The sequence below is a fragment of the Micrasema longulum genome, unplaced genomic scaffold (genome assembly GCF_059751315.1).
Source record: "Micrasema longulum isolate JH-2025_06_02 unplaced genomic scaffold, ASM5975131v1 h1tg000954l, whole genome shotgun sequence".
NCBI classification, from domain to species: Eukaryota; Metazoa; Arthropoda; class Insecta; order Trichoptera; family Brachycentridae; genus Micrasema; species Micrasema longulum.
The window spans coordinates 16,218-38,022 of record NW_028278145.1 but is presented as its reverse complement, the minus strand read 5'-3'; the positions used below and the strand labels follow the sequence as shown (position 1 = coordinate 38,022).

At 32.6% G+C, this 21,805-nt stretch overlaps 1 protein-coding gene across 1 annotated transcript; it reads right to left on the bottom strand.

The window, feature by feature from the left end:
* Positions 1–3,809: 3,809 nt before the first annotated feature.
* SdhA (succinate dehydrogenase, subunit A (flavoprotein)) lies at positions 3,810–21,705 on the bottom strand. The gene is made up of 12 exons (XM_088232158.1): positions 21,588–21,705; positions 20,982–21,210; positions 17,028–17,101; positions 15,661–15,836; positions 12,971–13,123; positions 12,287–12,444; positions 11,301–11,465; positions 9,100–9,299; positions 8,400–8,594; positions 7,220–7,364; positions 5,484–5,719; positions 3,810–5,287 (listed from the first exon to the last, which is right to left on the bottom strand). Exons 1-12 carry the CDS (start codon positions 21,639–21,641, stop codon positions 5,132–5,134), a joined length of 1,941 nt encoding a protein of 646 aa, XP_088088284.1. The 5' UTR covers positions 21,642–21,705; the 3' UTR covers positions 3,810–5,131.
* Positions 21,706–21,805: the final 100 nt, after the last annotated feature.

Genomic DNA, 21,805 nt, shown 5'->3' with positions numbered 1-21,805 from the left:
GGATGGATGGCTTATCATTCTGTTTTAATAATGTACTCTATGTGTGTTTAGTGGAAATATTTACTCTTCGAATTACCCGATGCATATCACGTAATATTTCATGAAGACAACAAAATAATTAAGACAAATAAATATGTTTTTAAAATTCATGCATAAGATAATAAATGAGTCAAAATACTAAAGATACCTTTTAAACAAATAAACAAGACATGAAATTGAGCCCATATTAAATTTATTAACAAGTGGTGCAAAGGACACTGCACAAATGATTATTTTATTTATTTATTGATAGAGTACCTACCTACATTCATTATTGCACTTTGCAAATATTTTTTTTTCTTAAATGAAGTCTTTTTACTGAAATTTATTGCAACATAGAAGGAAATGACTGATTGCATATTTTTTATTAAAATCTTTGTTTGGTCAAGTCATTGAAAAGGTAAGGGTTTTACGTTTCCGTGAGTGTAGTATGTTGGGCAAGAGCCCCTCAGCTGTTTTTGGCTACTTTAATAAAAAAAAACTTTTATTTTAATTTCACCACTGTATAACAATGGTTTCAAAATGCCACAGAATAGATCATACACCCATCTTTAAGGTTTAGAAGTGTGTAATAAGAGTCAATTATTTTGTTTGTATTATTTTTTATATTAAAAAAAAAAGTATTTTCATAATTTGAAGCTACTTTTCACACATTGCATGGTGACCACGTAGTGTACTAGTATTTCACATTTTGTGTGGAAATAAAAATATATTTAAACTTCTAAACAATAATATTTTTATTAATATTAATAATTAGTAAAACCTAAATACCCAAGTTGAATGGTTTTTTTGTTTATCTTCAGTGTTGCAGAACTTATTAATTATATTTAGTTATTTGTTATAATTTTTGTTACACACTAATTCTAGAGACTTTTCGGTGGGACGCAATTTTTTTAAACAGGTTTGTATTACACACATGCATAGAAACATTTATCAATTTACATTTGGTGTAAAGTACTAAGGAGGTATTTTATTAGTAGTAGTACAATTACTTTATTTTTCATTTGAAGATTAGATATATCAGCGCTATGATTTTTTTTAAGTTTTGTGTTTCTGAAATAACTCCGCGAGTGACGTCAGAGGTTTTTCTCTGTCAGTTCTCCGGATTGGTTCGTTTAAGGTAAGCAAACCGGATTCCTTCACAGCTCTCATATCACTGGTTGGTTCATATGAACCAGTGACGTAGTTCAAAGCAGTGCGTTTTTATTAAAATATTTTTTTCTTACATGTTCAAGAAACTTTGCCATACAATTGAATGCTCTAATTTTTACCACGCGCAAGAAAACATTTTTTTGTATCCAATTTCCTGTAGGGCTGAAGTTCCTCGCTGTCTTTTACAGATACTTTTTTTTTTTTGTTAATTTTTCATAAAACAAAAATAATCCTTAATTTTGCATTTCAAACTAAAATGTTCTTATTAAAAGACACATTCTCAGAGATTGTTAGATACGCCCAACATGGTGTTGAAGGTCCTCCATGGGAGAACATTCAATGAAAATGATTTATTTACTAAATATTCCATAGTTCTGACAAAAGTTGGTAAAAGTTTTTTCAAATACTGTAATAACGGTGGTATTCCCACTATCATCATCATTCCCTTTCTGCACCTAATGGTGCATAGGGCACTGGATTGGTACACCAATTGCAGCATATCTCCATCAATTTTGTTACATGAAGGTAAGGTGATCAGTCTTACGCTTCAGGTACCAGTCCAGGGACTATAAAATATTCTAGTGTGAAAACACCCTTTTAAATAAATATTTAATATCAACCATGTTGGGAACCGAACCCGAGACCTTGCATGGTAGACCATTACACCACGAGGCCGACATATATTATACCACTATGCCTAGGCGTAACTTTATACTAAGTTTATGAGTAAGGCCCAATAGGTATAAATGATTTATTTCAAATAAGTTTCATCATTCTAATACTCCATCCTTGATTACTCATCAAAGAATCTTAGAAAGACGTCATATTTCATAGTGCATTGAGTTATGATTTTCAAATGGAATTGTTTCGTTCGTAATAACTCTTACGCAAATAAATAGATTATCAGTCAATAGCAATAATTTTTCTAATCTTATTTATTTTCTAAGCACCCTTTAGTCGACAATACTGTTCTATGTTATTACATATTCGTATTAGATTTGATATTTTTATTTTTATCTAAATGTGGATATTGAAGTTTGGAGGACAGAACATATAAATAGATTTTTATACAGTTCAGGGAAAAGATCAAATTATTGTCATCTGTTATTGTTGTTGCTATCTATTTCTACTAATAACAACTCCATGGGAGAATGCTAAATGACAAATATTAAGTGAAGAGCGTCCAGACACTGTGATATTATTATCTTGTGTTTATTGAGTCGGATGGGAAAATATTAACGCAAACGAAAGTTAAAAGATTATCAACTCTGTAAAGAGACCTAATTTATTTGTGATGCGGGGGTTATCTAGAGAAGTCGCAGGAGGTCAGTATGAAACACAAAGCATACGCGCAAATCTATCTGAACATAAAAATATCTTTATTTTCTGTTGCTGTATAAGATAATAAAATACCAATGCGGATTTCATAATTTTATACCTAGTAATTTCAAAAATAAAATAAAAACACACTTACCTAAATTTGTAGATTTAAAAGACGAATTGCGCGAGCTTCAAATTTGCTATAAATATATTTTTTATTTTATTACTATTTTTTGATGACATAGTAAAAACATGGTTAAAAATAAAGCATTTGTATGTAAACCATACTTAGTCATAATAATAATTCATGTATTAAGAACTATTATAGCCTCGCGCCCAGATCATATGAATGAGTCATAAATGCCAACAAGAATTCTTCCACTGATTCGCATATTTAATATAGTTCATCATCATAAGATTTATATGCTATTTTATTTCTATAATGAATTAAAACGAGCTTCCACCAAGAATGTTAACTAACAAACTTGAATGTTCCATATGCTATTTTTGCAATTGATCATCTGAAGGGCAGTTTTTCAATCACGGGATATTTGCATTCAAACTTGAGCTATGCATGATCAGTTTTATTGCACCGCTAAAAATTTTTTTCTAAGTTTTTATCAAGAATACTTCAAGTATGTAAGTCCAAATTTTTGTACGTACTGCGCACAAACAGAAGTTACATATTATTTTTGTTGAAGTATTTATATATTTTTTTGGGATGCAGTGTAACTGGAGAATGCGCCATGGACTGAAAATATTAGAAATAAAAGTATAAATGTATTTTTGAGACATTTTGCATGACAAACCTGAAAATTTTCAGATCTAAAGATCAGAACAGTGCAACAATTTATCGTGTCTAGAAAATTTTTGTGATTTTAAACATGTTGTTCAAACCAGTTAAGTAGTTGACACTCGCTCTACCTAGATGTCACTAATGTGTGGGTCACATGACGTGAAAGTGGGCGGAGCCGAGCGGAGACTGGCTACCGTCGGCAGTGAACAGAAGCAGCAGTCTTTGGGATTTAGAACACAATAGCAATAGGACCTATATTTTGAAAAAAACCTGTATCATCACAACTACCGTCTTTTCCTTGGCCAAATTACGTTAGGTTTAGGAGGAAAATATTAAACGTAAAATAACTAGTTTTATAAATTATTAATTTATTTAAAATTAAACATTCTTTACAACTAATGAAGGTACAGGAGTAACGTGACTTGTGTACCAACATTATGCAGTATGCACATTCAACACTAAGAAACTATGTTTTCTAGAACCTCAGAAATTAAAAAAGATGTAAATAAAAACATTTTTATTGGATTGGATTTGAAACTCAACACTGGCTAGATCACAGGGGGTTAAAAAGCCATAAAACAAGAAGAAAAAGTATCAGGCAAAAGCAATTATTTTTGACAGATTTGTTCAGGATATTTTAGATTATTTTTGATGCAGTGCGTGATAATTTATATTTTATGTACCCAGTATTCATTATAATAATTAAGTACAATAATTTTGACATAATACTGATTATATAATAAATAATAAAACAAGGCTTAAAAATAATCAGTGCTAACCCAATATTATCATTGAATATGTCACAACACAAGGAATAGAATGCTTAATATTTTATTATCATTGCAAAAGGTATTTTTGGTAAAAAAACAGTAGGAATTGTAATATTTATGTATGCTGTAAAATATAAGAGTAAATAAATGCGCCTGTAACTTGAGATTACTGTTATTAATGACTTGATTTAGATTCTTATTAAGAATGTGATTATTTTATCTAATGCTAAAAAAAAGACACACAACTAAATAAAAAAAATAAAAAATTCGGTCATATTCTTTCATTAGCGAGTGACATTGAAATAACATAAAGATAAATGAAAATATTATATACATTCTGCTTACATATATAAATAATACAGTACCAGACAAGTAATTGTATTTCCTAATACTGGTTGCAGTTTCGTATAAAAAAAATACAAGTTGTTTCCTACAACTACGCCACCTACATATTTAGAGTCTGTTAATTTTTTATATTTTGTAGTTTTACTTTTTATATTTAAATTGATTAAATCAAACTATATCATAGTTTTTACTTCAAGAAATGCGTATTAAAGTTGAATGAAAAACTAAAACAAATAATGTAAGAAATACAATGAGATATATCGAGAAATCAACATGAAAAGGTATGCAAATATAAAAAATATTTTTATACAAAACTTCATTACATTTGTAACAGTAAATTAAACTAAATTTAGATTTATAGTGTACAATTCATGAAGAATATAAATAAATTAGAATATTTACAGCGATACGTGCAAACTCCTTAGCATGAATACAGTTTAAAACGCTGATTGTTTTGCAGAAAATAGCAACTGTTGTGTGGGAATTGTAATGACAAAAGAGCACATAATGTGAGTGAAAACAAATAATAGTGATGTACTGTTCGTCGAAAGCGAGTAGGCAATCTTTAAAGGCGCTGTAACAGCAATACTGAAATAAAATGTAGTAATCTTGTCATAACCACTTATCATTTGGTATTGCCAGCATAAAAATCAGATGTAGATTTGATTTTGATTATTTTCTACTCATTTTTGACACACATAGAAACAATTTAATACGATCGGATGACGGGTGGAACTGTCTTGCATTCATTCTGGTCGAGTGTTTCATCTATGACAGGTCGGTAAGAGAGGGTAATGTCACCAGTTTTGATATCCACATTTGATACGGTGTGCTTTCTCCAGTGGTTTTCAAATGGAACTTTAGTCTGAAAATAACACCACATTAAATGATTTATTTGTTAACTATATATTTATTTTGTATGCCCTTATAGAAAAATACGGGATTAGATTAGATTATATCCTCATATTTTACAAATTATGGAAAATAGATTATTATACGTGGTATATGTTTTATTTTAAATACTTATATAACATATTGTCTTTTAAGAGTTAAAAAATTACCTGTCCTTCCAAAGGTTTAGTGTAGTCATATTCATCACTTCTGAGCTTGAAATCATCTCTGGCGTGCGCCCCTCGACTCTCCTTCCTAACACAGGCTCCCTCTATGATTTGGCGGGCGCAGATCAGCAGGTTCTGCAGCTCCAGGGTCTCTATCAGGTCGGAGTTCCAGATCAGCGAGGTGTCAGTTACTTTCACATCGTGAATTTCCGAGTAGATACTCTTCATCTTTTTGCAACCTGAAGATGATATTTTATGAGGTGAGTGTCATAAAAACTACAAGAAATAAATTTAACAACCAAGAATCATCCTTCACATTTATTGGTGCATTGGGCACAAAATTTGTACTCCGATGGCAATTAATAACATGAAATCAATGTGCTACCAATAAAATGCTGAGCAAATATAATGTAAAAATTGAATATTGGGGTCTAGAAGTTTTATTGTGTACTTTAAAAAAAAAAAGAGCAAGAATAAAATTTTGATTTTATATGTTTTTTAGTACTGTTTGTAAATCTATTTGAATTTTTTGAACTCGCAATTTTAAAATTCAGGTTGAAATTTAATACGAAAAATGAAGACGTCATAAGGCAGTTTGATTTACACAACAAAGACTGGTTTGTTGGATTATGTTGTTATTCTGCATCTTTATAATACAGTAAAACCTCATTTTTACGTTCCTCGATTTTACATTTTCCCATTTTTTACGCCGAAATGTTGAGGTCCCATTTTTTCCCCTGCATTATCATTGAAATATTCCCTAATTAACGTTTCTTACGTTTTCCATAACCCCGGTTTTACGTTGAAAAATTTTCGAAACTCGTTCGATCTGTCAAAAGACGCCGAGCCGCGCGCCGCCGCATTTGCCCAAAATGGTGAATTAAACCAAGGTAAATAAAAAAATGTGTAAATTGTTACCTCAAACTAAATTCAAAGAAGGTTCAGTGTAAATGACCATTTTGTTTAAGTGTCTAATTTTGACATTTTACTAAATCGTAACACGCGGTTGACGCATGAAGAATAAATTATTAACATCAATAAATTACGATGCAGAATGTTTAAAAATTTGGCAATAGAAATAATATTTGAAGTTATAAACAAAATTTGAAAAGAAGATTGTTTAAAAAGTTATCACAAAAGTGTAAAACAGTTTTGCCGCTATGTAAATGACAGTTGAAATTTTGTGGTGCCATACTAAAAAATGTGATATCATATAAACAAAAATTCCCAATATTTAGGGAAAAAATAATTGTATGCATTTTTAAGGTTAAGTACCTGCATAAAATTATATGTACAATAAAAAAAAACACATTGTGGTATTGATTGAAAAAACACAAAATATTTTTGATGAAATCATAGGTAAATATGATATCCCCAATTATGATCGTTTTTACAATTTTTCTGCAGTTTTTCATTTCCACACTTCAGCGTTTTTCCCAGTTTAACGTTCCTCCTTTGAAAAACGTAAAACCCCCCTGTTTTACGTTTTACTGTAATTGGTGAACTGATATAGGTGGAAATAGGGATAAACAATGACACTAGACTGAGATGTGTTGAATTTTAAGCCATATAAATTGTTGTTTTTTTATTTTTACATTTTAGAGGAGATTCTATAATCAAATGCATGTATCGTTATTTTTATACATCCAGTTAAGGGTAGCATTGAATTTCCTCATAAAAATAATGCAACAACTGCTTTTGTATAATAGCAGATTTAAGTCAGATTAAATAAAAAGTACCTTCTTCCATTGTGGGGGCATCCCTGAACACAGCTGCATGTTCCTGCATTGTCTTCTGCATCTTAAGTCTCAGATCCGCTGTACTGATGGAGCCTTTGGCGTATCTTGTCTGGTCCAGGTTGGCTACGCTCTCTTCACCAGCATTCTGTTCAAATTTTGAAATGTTTACTTGGGCTTTATTACTAATATTTACATAATACCTATATAGGTACGCATAATATACAATTTTGATCCAGCTAATATAAAATACACTGCCAAATATACCAGTATATTGGATTGCTAGTTTTCATTTTTTAAATTCTATAATAGCACGAGTCTCTCGCTTGGAATGACAAGTATTGTCATAAATATATATATTTAATAATTTAATTTTCTATAAATAGAAAATGACCAAATTCATAAGAATAGCAAAAGTAATAGTACATTCACAATTAAATACAATATCGATGCTTCTACTGCATAAACTGATTTTGAATATAGTATTTCTTTTTAAACTTATTCAATATAAAAATCGTATTGTGTTAAATATCCACTGACTTCAACAAAGAAAGTGTAATTCCTGCATCAGCTTACCAAATGAGTCAGATTATTAGAAAATAAATTATTTTGTACAATTAGGATAAGAAAAACATTTTTAAAATTTATTTGTAACAATATATTTTAACTTTAGATTAATGCATTTCACCTGTACTGTGACAAGTATTAGAAGGGATAAAATTTCAAGTGATAAATGAAAAAGAATTTAATGTTTCAGTTTACTTAATTTAGACATTAATAAAGTTTGTAAACAAATTGGGAACATATTTTCTAAAGGAAATGTTTTATTTTAAAATATCAGATGCAGAACTTGGGGGAATTTTATGTTACTATATATTTACAATTTAGCAGTGTAAATATCTCGAAACTACATAAAATTTTTGCAATAATAATTGGTAATATGTAAACATGATAATATTAATAAGTCTGAGACATACAAATGAATGAATGTTTAAAAAAATCAGACTAAAATCTAAAAGTAAAATATATTTAGAGACATTATTATTATTATATTAATTTTAAGCGAGCAGATGAAATCTGATATGCTTAAATCTATTTTAACAAGAGTTGGCTGTTGGCGCACTTTAACTTTTCCGAAACAAATCTAGTCCATTTTTTAACCCATTGAGATCAGCTTACTTACTTCCTTTATCGGAGCAATTTTGTCTCCCGGTTTGTTCTCTTCTGCGATGGTGAGGGCGCATGCTCGGCCAAATACCACCAAGTCCAGCAGGGAGTTGGCCCCGAGCCGGTTGGCCCCGTGTACCGATGTGCAGGCCGCCTCTCCGCACGCGTACAGTCCGGGGACTACCTTGTCCGTGGACTTGTGCTCCACCACCTAGAGAGAGAGATAACAGACAAATATAGAAATTACGCTAATTAAGTATTCTTACATTAACATCGAGGCAAAAACACTTGTCCGGGATTCTGGTTCTATTTCACACAGCAACCATGGTGGATTTCGTGTTTCGATGTGCATGCAGTCATTGTACATGAAACATGTTTCTTCTTCTTCTTATCAGCCCATTTCTCTGCACTGCTGGATATAGGCCTCTTCCAAATTTTTTCATGTTTATCAGTCTTGGGCACTCTGTTTCCATATTCAATCATATTTATGTTCAATATATGTTAAAGGAAATTTATGTCGTTTATGTAAAAATAAATAAATAAATATCAGGTAGTTAGATTTATATACAAACTATTATAATAATATGAGTTTTAAAATATTTTTACAATTTTTATAACGAAATTCATGGCTACTATTTTTGGTCAGAGTCGCTGGTGGTAGTGACGTAAATGTATTACATAATTAATAATAATTCATATGCGATGAATTAATTTACCTGACCCTTGTAGTTGGTCGGTATTCCTCCCATGTTATAGTGTACTGTGGGAAGGACAGGTATGGGGTCGCGATTTACATCCACTCCTGCGAAGATCATGGCCGTCTCCGATATTCCCGGCAGCCGAGCGTGCAGCTGCTCCGCAGGGAGGTGATGAAGTTGGAGGTATACGTGATCCTTCTGGGGACCGCACCCGCGCCCTTTAAAATACAAATTTAATTCATTATGATTAGCACTAACGGGAACTGAACTTTAAAATGTTTTCTCAGACATTAAAAAATAATAACATTGTCGGATTGATACAATAATTTACTTATGAAGAAGTTCAGTGCTTCGGGAAATCGAATATCAAAAATGTTTTCTTACACATGGTAAAAATTAGAGCATTAAATTGTAGGGCGAAGTTTCTCTAAAATTTATGATGAATTAATAAACATGAAGTACTTTAAATGAGATCACAAGTTCTTCTAAATCAACCAGTGATAGAGTGTTGTGATAGATTTCTGGTTTTCGGGAAGCCAACCCACCAATCAGCACAACTCACCGAAGAGAACTAATGACGTCTTGAGCGAAGTAATCGAATAATTACAAAAAATTTAGAAATCGATACGATGATAATACGATACATACAAATAAAAAAATATTGGCTTAGTTTGAAGTTAGAACTTCTTCGCTGAGTTAAACAGTTGGATACTGTTTAGTACTACTCACTAACACTCAATAGTTTGATCATTAATAATAGTCAAAAATCGTAAGTAATAGTGAAAATTCTAAAAATATAATCTTTTTCCTACTTTTCAGAAATTTTACTATTGCTATTGATTTTAAACTAATAAATAATGATTAGATTGTATCGGGTTGTCCCGACCTTCATTTTTTTTTGTTTAACCTATCAGTGACGTCACATACGAGGAAAAAAGTTGTCGAAAAATCATTATTTAACACATTCGCGGTTATGCTGACTATAGTGCTGTCAAAATCGTGTTTCATTTTGGAAATTACGGCTTTGGCCGACAGTCCAAAAGACATTGATAGTGGAAAATAACCTATGTGAAACTGAAGTAATTATATGGTAGGAGGAGATATTGTGTTCCTATAAAAAATAACTATCAGCAACAAAAGTATGCCAGGTGGGCTTTAAGACTCAAAATTTCGAGTCTCGAAATTGAAAATCTCATATCAATATCGAGGCTCTCGAGATGCTAGTGTCAAGATTTGGAGACAAGCGGTAAGATTATAAACGCTTTCTAGGGGGTAGAGAACGCACTGCTAGCACGTATATATATAACGTATAATTTTATAACCTTAGTGCAGGCAACACTAAGAATCTAAAGCAAAAAACACACTCGCCAGGTCAAAACTGCCATTTTTAAATTAGACTGAGGCTGAATCGGTTTGGCACTGTTCGAATGTATGCTAAAGCTGTACATATTTTCTCTTAGCTGTCTAACGCATGATGGCTGCTGGTCCCTAGCCGACTTCACCTTTTAGTAGTTGTTAATTTAAGAAGATTTTTCTGTTTTGTTATTTTAGTTAGGCTATTGCGACCTATATTTAGTGATAAAGGGATATCACCAGTTTTGTATGTTTTCAATTCATTTTAATTAAAAGTATGCTATGATATGATTTATTTACAACATGCACTATTTTTTTAAATATATTAGTATTGAAAAGTTTCAAAATTTCGAGCTATGTCTCGTCTTAGTCTCGAGACTCAAATTCAAGTCGAGACTAGAAGCCCATAATTCCAGTATGTTAGTCAAATAAGATTTACTTCAAATCATTAACTACGGTACAATCGGAGTGAAAACATTAGAAAGTTATGATTTTGTCCAAATGAAGTAGATCCTATGAGAAAAAAGTGTCAGCAAACATGTTAAAAGGAAGTGGCATTTTTAAAATTATGTGACAATATTTTTATAATCTCAAAGATATTGTCACATACATATCAAAATTTGTATTTTTAGTTCATATTCAACGAGTAGTAAATAACACACATTTAGAAAATAGAAATTGAGGTTTAGTATAGCCGGGTTTGAAGCTAGGACTTCTAATTTGTGAGTCCTCAAAACTAGCCACAAGAACGACTCAAATGTATGAAATAAACAGTTTATTTTTTAAGCATTTCAAACGCACGTTTAAAAACGTGCTTTTTAAATTTGTTGCTAAGCATTTCTGTACACATAACGAAGTATTTCTACCTTCTTTGATTTCCACAGTCATAGCTCTGGATACTACATCCCTGGAGGCCAGATCCTTAGCAACGGGAGCATAACGTTCCATAAACCTCTCTCCCTCGGCATTTACTAAATATCCGCCTTCTCCGCGACAACCTTCAGTGATGAGGCAACCGGCTCCATAGATACCTGAAATCGAGTAAAAATAAAATCTTTTAGAATTTACTGTTTTTAAACAAAGTTATTCCCACCCTATTCACATTACATATTAAATCAAATATTCAGACAAAAAACATTTACGTGCGAGTAAAAAAAATCCATAGAAAACCAATTCTAGAAAGTTTAATAAAATCAATAATTAACAGCCTCATCAACCAACATCATCATTCCATGTCCGCTCCTCAGTTGAAGCATATGGTGTCCTGGGCCTCTCTATCAGCTCCTGTGCATCCTCCCAAGTCAGGTCAAGTCGCTTTTAATTCTAACATTCTGTCGATGAACAGTCAGCAGCAGACGTCCAGGATGTAATTTTGAGGAAAAATTCAATCACTATCCTTGAACATTCTCCTTATTCGCCAGATCTCGCCCCCTTTGAATTTTTCATTTTACCAAAATGCAAAATACTGATGAGGGGACACCACTGGGAGGATATGGAAACAATAAAACAAGAAATGACGAGGAAACTAAAAAGTCTAACTGCCGAGGACTTTTAGGGGTGAACTGAACAGTGGAAAAGAAGATGGGACAAGTGCCTAGTGAAGACTGGAGAGTATATTGAAGGAGACAAAATTAATGTAGATGAAATTTTGTAAAATAAAGTTTTTATGACCCTAGTTTGCGTATTTACTGGACACAATTCATATATACGTATGTATATTACGCCTACCTTGAAAACAGGGAAAAAATGTAATACATTAAAAAAATTATGAACATCTGCTTGAAAAGGGTCAAGTATCAATGCAACGAGATTTTTTTGACATCCAAATGAAAAAAATTAAAAGCACATTTACCAGTTGGATGGAACTGAACGAATTCCATATCCTGATTCTGCAGACCGGCTCTGCTGATCATGGCAGAGCCATCTCCGGTGCAAGTGTGGGCGGAAGTGCAGGAGAAGTAAGCTCGTCCCGCACCACCGGTGGCAAGAACTGTGTTCTTTGCTTGGAACCTGCAAATTGTTATAGGCTTTAATGAAACACACTTAAAAAAAAAAACATTCTACTTCATGCATAAATAAATGATTCTGAGTCTCAAACTCTTATAATTAAACATAATTATCAATATAAAATCTTTCTTTTTTTATGTTAAACAAGATCATTACACTGCGAACATGTAGAGATGCTATGGAAGTATTGACTAAAAATATTTTTATTTATTTATATGTAAAATGCAGCTGGTTTTAGTCAGAGGACATATTAAATAATTAACAAGTTTGAATGATACATGTTAATGGAAGAGTTCATCCATTGTTCATTTGGCATATTTTTCAGTATCAAAATCCCTCATGCACTTTTGAAAAAGAAAGTAAAAATACCTCTATACACAATGGAATTGGCAGTATCGAAAATAGAAAGCACTTGAAAAATAAAGGTGAAGTTTGCTGTTGAAAAGTGATGACAGTGGCGTCGTTGTTTTAATAACCCTAAATTTAAAAAAATTTAAATAATACATATACTACAAGAATGGAAACGTACCTGTGAAGTGTTCCATCTTCTAGACAGATAGCAATGACCCCCTTGCATTGCCCATCTTCCATAATAAGATCGAGGGCGAAGTATTCGATAAAGCAGTTACAGTTGTATCGGAGGGACTGACCATACAAAGTGTGCAACATAGAGTGACCGGTTCTGAAAAGTATTACATATTGGCTCTTCAAAAACAATTTAGGCGATTTTATTTGCTATTTGATTTCTAGTCAAAACCACCTAGTTTTTATCTAAATTTGTTGCAACAGAGAGCGAAAACATTTTGAAAAATGAAATAAAATAATATAGGCAGAATAGTGAATGTTACGCAGTGTGAAAAGTGGCTCCTTAAACCAGCCAATGACAGGTCATAAGCCCTGTAAATGCCTAGACTTCCATATTTTATTTCTTAAAATGTTTTCCCTCTCTGTGGCAACTCTGTTGACAGGTGCCGTAGCGCAGTTGGTTAAACGGCCAACTGTGAAACTGGCGTCGCGGGTTCGATTCTCGCCACGATTTTATCTCAATTTGTCTGGGTGTTGTGATGTATTATTCATAACTTACTTTCATATCCTTTCTTTCCCACCTGCTGACAAGCCTCTAGAATAGAGGCTGAGCGGGTTATTCCTTTTTAAAAAAAAACAAATTTAGGTCTAAATAAATCCCTAGGGATGAAATCCAGCCTGTCTACAAACATTTGGACATACCCAAAACATTGTTGATTAACCTAGTTTTATTTAAAAAATAGTAACACTAAAATTTTAAAGTTAATATTGTTACAAGTTTGATTTTATTATACAATATAACATAATAATTATTATAATTAGATAAAAACCGTTTAAATTATTTCATTTTATTAACAAATAAAAAATTTATCTTGTAAACTTGCAAATACATATTTCAATTTATAATTAACATTTTCACTAAAGTCAAATAATTGTTTTTGAAAACAGAAACACTGGAGTCTACGAGGTTTGATTGATATGCTCCACCCCTGACCTATTTTAAAATGGATGAGAAAAATGTTTTAGTATCGTAATTTTAATGAACTTGTAGGCATTTCTTCGAGCGATGCACTAACATTTCTATGGCTTTCTTGTAGAACATTTGTATGACCCCTACCAACCACTCATCAACACAGCGCAATGTAAACTATATAGATAGTGTAAACAAATTGATTTTGAAATATGTAGATTTAAAAAATAATAATAATGAAATAAACACGACTGTTAAGGCTACACAAAATAAATAATGTTTTATGTTGTTTAAAACTAGTAATTAAATTTATCAGTTTAATAGCAAACCTTATAATAGTAAAAATACATGCATACTCGTAAAATACTTCACACAACTCGTAGATAGAGTAGAAATAAGAATTCTAGTGTGGGGTAAACGTGTTTGTTCTGATTTTGTATACATATATATGTATATCATAAACATATACTTTTCTGCGCCCAATGATGGTGCATAAAATACTGCATTGGTTCACCAAATGCGGTTCTCGATCACATTAAGGTAAGGTGAAGTCTTACACTTCAGGTGCTAATCGGAGTGAAATGTTTCAGTAAAAGCACTTCCTCCAAATATCCAAAAAATATTTTTAAAAACGGGGGTTTTGCTCAGAATTTTTTTTTTTGTCAAAATTAGAGATACTTTTTTCAAATTTAAATTTCCATAAACCGCAATTTTATTTTTTTCAAACAAATATCGCTAGTCGACCTTGCCGGGAATCGAACCTGAGACTTTAAGCATGGTAAATGAACGAATCAACTAACAGAAAAATGATAAGATTCATAAATAATATTTATAAAAAAAGACATTTCTAAAATCACTCAAATGAGTGGGAGTTAAAAAAAGCCATTTAGGTGTTTATATGAAAAAAAATATAAATAAATACAATATAAAAAACAGTAATTTTATGTATGCGGAAGAATCAAAGAAAGATGGATGTTTTAACATAGGTATAATGGTGAATATTACAGTACGTAATCATCATCATTTCCTTTCCCCACCTAATGGTGCATAGGGCACTGCATTGGTACACCTATCGCAGCGTATCTTGATCATTTTTGTTACATAAAGGTAAGGTGATCAGTCTTAAGCTTAAGGTACCAGTCTAGGGACTATGAAATATTGTAGTGTAAAAACACCCTTTTAAATAATATTTCATATCAACCATGTCGGGAATCAAACCTAAGACTTCTTGCATGCTCTGACCATTACACCACGAGGCCGACTGAACTGACTTTACAGTACGCAAAGTGACCACTCAAACCTTGTTCCATCTCAGTCTGAGAACTTGGAAGGGATTTGACCAATTAAGAGTTAATGTAAAATGAGGACATTGGTACCAATCAATATTCCAGTTACAATACAAAATTATTTAATTTTAAGGATAAAGATCACAATCAAAACATGTCTAGAATATATTATTACTGTAAATAAAGAAAAGGTTAACTGAGTATATTGACATTACGACGAAGGGCAACTTGGCATATATTATTATTTTATATTTGAAAGATGCAAAACAAATATGTGTAAATATCTCCAAAAAATCTCCACCTTGGAATGGGCTGAGCTATGTTTGTTACAAGGAGACTTGATAAAACTGACCAGAGTAATAAATAAACAACAAACATAAATAAATGTATTTTTGGTAATAAATACATATGAAATTAAATGCAAGGAATATAATTTACCTGTCTGCGACAGCGCAGCACCTGTGTGCTTGGCCCCCTTTTCCAAAGTTGAGAGATTGCCCTCCAAAAGCTCTCTGATAAATCTTCCCGTCCGTTGTTCTAGAGAAGGGTACCCCGTAATTCTCCAGTTCAATTACAGCCATAGGGGCCTCTCTTGTCATGTAGTGAATAGCATCCTAAAACATTACAAGTTAGATTTTCTTTAATGGATAGACAGAAAACATTTTTAAGAAAAGAACTCTACACATTAATAGGGTTTAAGACCTTTCATTTTAACTGGTGTAAAAGCTCCCTTTACACACTGTATGAAATTCACCATCCCGCCTTGTTTGAACATCCATACTTCTTAAAATAGACATACTCCTCACACGTTGGTCCAAGATCCTTCAATTTTCTAACCAAGGAACTACAAAACATCAAATCACTGCTACATTTTAAAGTAGGTTTGAGGTCTTGGATCAGCATGGAAGGAACAGATAGACACATTCTTTAAAAAAATTATTAAAATTTAAAATAAATGCATTCTGCAAATAAATCATGTTTTCGTAATATCAGCATATGTTAATTTAGTTTTTCTTTTCTTTTCTTTTTTTTCATGTTCATGTCATACCATACATATATGCTATTAACTTTTTAATAATTAAAAAATGAATAGCCCATACATATATGCTATTAACTTTTTAATAATTAAAAAAGGAATAGCCCACGCTCAGACGCTGAAGTCTTTGTGGGCATTTATTCCAATTCATGTTATAGCTTAATTTTAAGATGTATTTTTGTAATCATATCTCTTTGTAAATAATATGTGTATGGAAAAATAAACAAATAAAAAAAAAAAATAAAAAAAATTACACTTTTATTTATTTTATTAGGTAAACAACTTTTATGATAGTTAAATGTGTTATTCTCTTAAAGTTAGCTTAAGTTGGCGGCTTCTGTGGAATAATGGCTTGACTCACGCAGGGAAGGTTCTGAGTTCAATTCCCGGTGACAACACAAAAATGAAATGTGATTTTTCTCAATCCCGGGTTTTCTGTGCTGTAATTCATAACTCCTGCTTGTGGTATAAAAATAAAATAAAACAAAATAAATAAGTCTTGATTATAACGAGTGGAGGCGTATATAAAATAAAAAAATAAAAAAGTCTTGATTATGAAGTAACCAGTCAATGTACAACTCTTAATTACAGTGGATTATAGAAATTTATAAACAAAAAGTGTAAAATATACCACAAAGTGAAAATAATTTTCGATATTTAAAAAAACAAAATAAATTGCTTAATTTTAGAGTAGTATTTTACTTAGATTATAAAACACAACTGATTTAAGTTAAAACTGTGTTTCACTAAACTCTTATGTGTTTCGTACCTGATCTCCGAGCCAATCTGACCCTTTCACAGTGTCGTACATATGCCAAAGCCAGTTGTCTGGTTCCATATTACCTAAAACAAGGAAATGGAGGTAAATTGTAATAATACAATACAAAAAATTAACACATCCACCAATGCAGCGTTTCACTCAGTCAAGATTCATTTTCACGTTAACATTCGAGCCCCGACGAGGGCTCAGACTGCCATACGCATGAACACACGTTTTGTTTATTTTATCTTGGCTGAAGAAACTATTGTGTGAAAGATTTACTGAGACAAATGTGATCCCAGAATATTTATAATTGATTTGGGATAGATGTTTTGTGTTTTGATATGTAGAAAGTGTCCTCAATAAAGACCAGTATTTGTCACTTTCGGGGGTGGTCATAGCCATACTGAAGCCCATATAGATTAGAATTCATAAAAATATTTGTATGCCTAGGATATATTTTTTGATTATTCTGTATGAGTGTTGATCGCCGCGCGGTCGGCGGGGAACTGCGGCCGGGTAGCGGGAGGGTGGGGACCTTATACGTGGCGCGAGAGAGACCGATAGAGCCGGCGAATGTGCTCGCTATCTCTCTCGCCGCGTGATTGGTCAACCTAGTACCGCCCGCTATTGGCCTAGCCCCGCCGCCGCACGGCGAAATATGTTGTATATATAGCCCCGCCGGGGAAAAATTAAATCAGTCATCTCGTCACACTACTAAGACTTTTTACTCTCCACCTCGTCTCCCTGCCTCGCTTCAAACCGGACCTCATCGCCACCTGTATTCGAACACCGCTACCCCCTGGACTTGGAACTCGGATACTCTTTGGACTGGATTTTGGACCCCGGATAATTTGGACCCTTGGCTACTTCCCCGGAACACACCCCGCCGTTCCCGCCGACGGAGAGATACCGGCCTTACAACCCGGTTGCCTGACTCAGGATTGCGGCCGCCAGCGCTACTCGCTAGCGACCCCGCAAGGGATCTCTAGGCAGCGATACCTCCCCCGGAGCTTATCGTTCGTCGGCCGAGGCCCGCCTACGCCCGGCCACTCTGCGTTTGACACCAGCGCCTATAGAAATACAGTTCTTGTGACGGGCGCGATTGCTACGGACGAAGGAGTGATCCGCCGCGTCTGTTACAGAAACCATTGTGATATAATATGAACATATACACTTTTTATGCTTTTTTTGCTCTTTTATTGGAGTGTTAATTTCTACACAATATGTATTTTTTGTAAAGTAAAAGGCACTACGTGCCGTGTATATTGATGAATAAATAAAATTAATAAATAAATGTGTCAATTCTACAATGTATGCAAGGAGAGCAATTTGCTGATGAATGTTGATAAATCATTCGATCATGATAATTTTTGAAAGAAATGAAAGTATGACTAAATGTGAGATCATTGTGAATTATCTATAATGAATATCCTGAAACAGGTAGAGGAATTACAGGGCGGACTATGTCAATATTTGTAGGAGTCACCCGGAAATCAATTCTCAGTGTCAGCTGACTTACAATCATATTAAGGGCAGTGCAGAAACGGAATCACACATTTACTGTGTGAAACAATCGGTTACCAAAACACCTTAATGAGGAACTTCAGCCCCACGGGAAATTGGATACAAAAAATGTGTTCTTACGCGGGGTAAAAATTAGAACATTAAATTGTAGCACAAAGTTTCTTGAAAATGTACAGAAAAAATAATAAAAAATATTTTGATAAAAACGCACTACTTTAAATGACGTCACTGGTTCATGTGAATCAACCTATGATCTGAGAGCTATGGAAGATTTCCGGTCTGCTTGTCGCTTCTGGACCAATAGGAAGAACTGAATGAGAATAAGCGGAAATGAACCTCCGACGTTACAGGCGGAGTTATTTCAGAAATACAAAACTTTGAAAAATCGTAGCGCCGATAATATGATATATAAAAATTAAAAAAAAAATTTTTGACTTAGTTTAACAGTCTATTAACAAATATTTATTTTTTTAAAACCACTGAACTTCCTCATTACTGATGAAAAATTAGTGCTGACATGCACGGATGAAAAATTAGTGCTGACATGCACGGATATCAGCCATATAGATACAATCGCTGACAGCTACGGAATAGGGTCTCTTCAAGTTATTTATTATTTGTATTTTTAAATAAGCAAAAAATAACAATGGTAACAGCATCAATATTTTTTTTAATTTTCTACAAGGGTACAAATATGCATATTTTGAATCACCCGAAAATGAGACATTTCACGCCCTGTGGAAAAAACGGCACAAATAACGTTTTAGCGCCAAACTTGCATGCAATGTTTATTAGAAGCGCATTCGGTGGTCATAACGTGTGACATCCAAATGACGTGACAACTGTGAGCTGTTTGTATATGCTCATTTTAAAACCCGAAAATTATAAATGAAAACATGTTTTGAATACATTTAATTTATTTTAATTTATACTGTATTTTTGACGTTATTCCCGACTTGTGAAAATACCCTAAGACTATTAGTACACGACCTCAAAATCTCATCAAGAAATAAAATGAACACTGGACAATACATAAGTGATGAGAGACTCAGTTACAGTTCGGACAGCCACAGCAAATTCCAACATGTAGTCCAGTTCAGTGCTCAGTGATTTAAGTAAAACGTATACGCAGTTACCCTTTCCATTACTCTGTTTATACGACATGTAATAGTTGAGTGCGTGACCAAAATGACTGATCTTGGTATTATGTTTGATGAAAAATTAAACTTCATGAAACAAATACAGAGCATAACAAATAAAAACATGAAAACTCTGGGATCCCTGTTGCGAACAATCAAAGATTTTGACTCCGTTATATGGTCACCATATTATTAAGTGTATATAAATAATATCGAAAGAGTTCAATATACATTTTAACATTTCATCGATTTTAAATTAGGTATTCCAGTTGAACATATTAATTAAACATACTTAAATAAATATTTAAATGTACCAACATTGAAGAATAAAAGAAAACTAAATGATTCGTTATTTTTGTTCATAACTGTTTGCAACTATTACAAACTTGCGAGTGCCTGCCCGAGTTACCCTATTTAATAAACTCTTCTATGTAAATGTATATACAACAAACTATAGTGCACACTCGCAAATAAGGAGAATTTATATAATGGCAAATGATATAGATATATTTAATGTAACACTTTTGAATTTTAAAAGGCAGTGTATCAATTCATAATCTTCAAATTTAAATACCTAAATACTACTATGTTGATTTAAATTGTATACCTTTTCCTAACTTATATCGGTATTTTGAATTATTATTTTTATAACTTATTCTAATTTAAAGATTCTTTTAATTTAATTGATGGGAAAAAATGCACTTTCGTTCTCTCCACTGAAAAATATGCATACCCATATATTTTTTACGAATGTGTAAATACGTTTTTTTTATTTTTCTTAAATCGTTTTTATTTGCTACTTTTTTGTAAAACACATTTCTGACTTTATATTTATATATGTATAACAAGAAAAAGCCTATAAGGCATTTAAATAAATATTAACACGCATCAAAGCATGAAATCGTTTTCTTCTGTCGACCTCCAACTGCGTAGGAGCTCCCATTCATCATTTCATGCATTCATTTCTACATATTTGTTTGGGATGAATATAGAGCGAATAAATAATAACTAAATCACTACATTATTGATGATAGCTATTGGGTCAAAATGATAAAAAAATTACATTTTAGAGAAAACATTTTAATTTTCCTAAACACAAATAATGTAAAATCAGAAGAGCATGATATTACTGTCTGGCGATATGTCCATTGGTTAATAAAAATAATAAGAGGTTATAAATTAACAATTAATGTAAGAAAACACACCTTGAATCGTTTTTTTTTTTTTCTTAGATGAATAGCTTTTGACCAAGTATTATGATTATGAAAATGTTAATTTAGTGGGGCATTTTACTTACCCAGGGCAGCATTAATGCCTCCTTGAGCAGCGACCGTGTGGGATCTCGTAGGAAACAGTTTAGTGATGAGAGCCGTCTTAAATCCAGTCTGTACAAGACCGAAGGCGGCTCGCAGCCCCGAACCTCCTGCACCAACCACAACAGCATCGAACTCGTGATCAATTACTTGGTAAGCATTCGATATAGCTCCTTTCGAATGGGCCCTTCTAGAAGCACTCAGTGGTCTGGCCTGAAACATTTAAGAACTTTCAATTTTAGAGGTGCAATAATTGGTGTCATTGCGATTAAAATCGCAAGTTCAATCGTTTTGGTACGAACCACCTTGTTTCGACGCCAACAAAAAATATAACTTATAAAAAATGTGATTTCATACAATATTTCAAATGTTTACAACTACGAAATCATTACGGGATTAGATATTAGAAAACGTAGGGCTAGCACCAAAAATATATACAATGGTTTTAATTATGTATTATTGAAACATATTGTTTAAAAAAATGATTAGAAGTCGTAATAATCCTGTGTTATATAATACGAAATTACAAGTACACCTTTGATTAATTATAAAATGATGAAAGGTAAAGTTATTTTCGTAATTAAACTTACCAATGCAGAAGCATTTTTAGCCAGAACTGTGGGTAATTTTAATAAAGAAGTCATGACAAGAGAGATATTTCCTAAAATAAAAACACGGCGCCCAAATGCTCAAAAAATGACAAACGGTAGTGAGTAGTGACCAACGACTAGCACTAAATCTAGAGAAATTTCTTTGTTTATATTTGACACACGATTATAACCTTTAAAACCATTTGCGTAACGTTCAC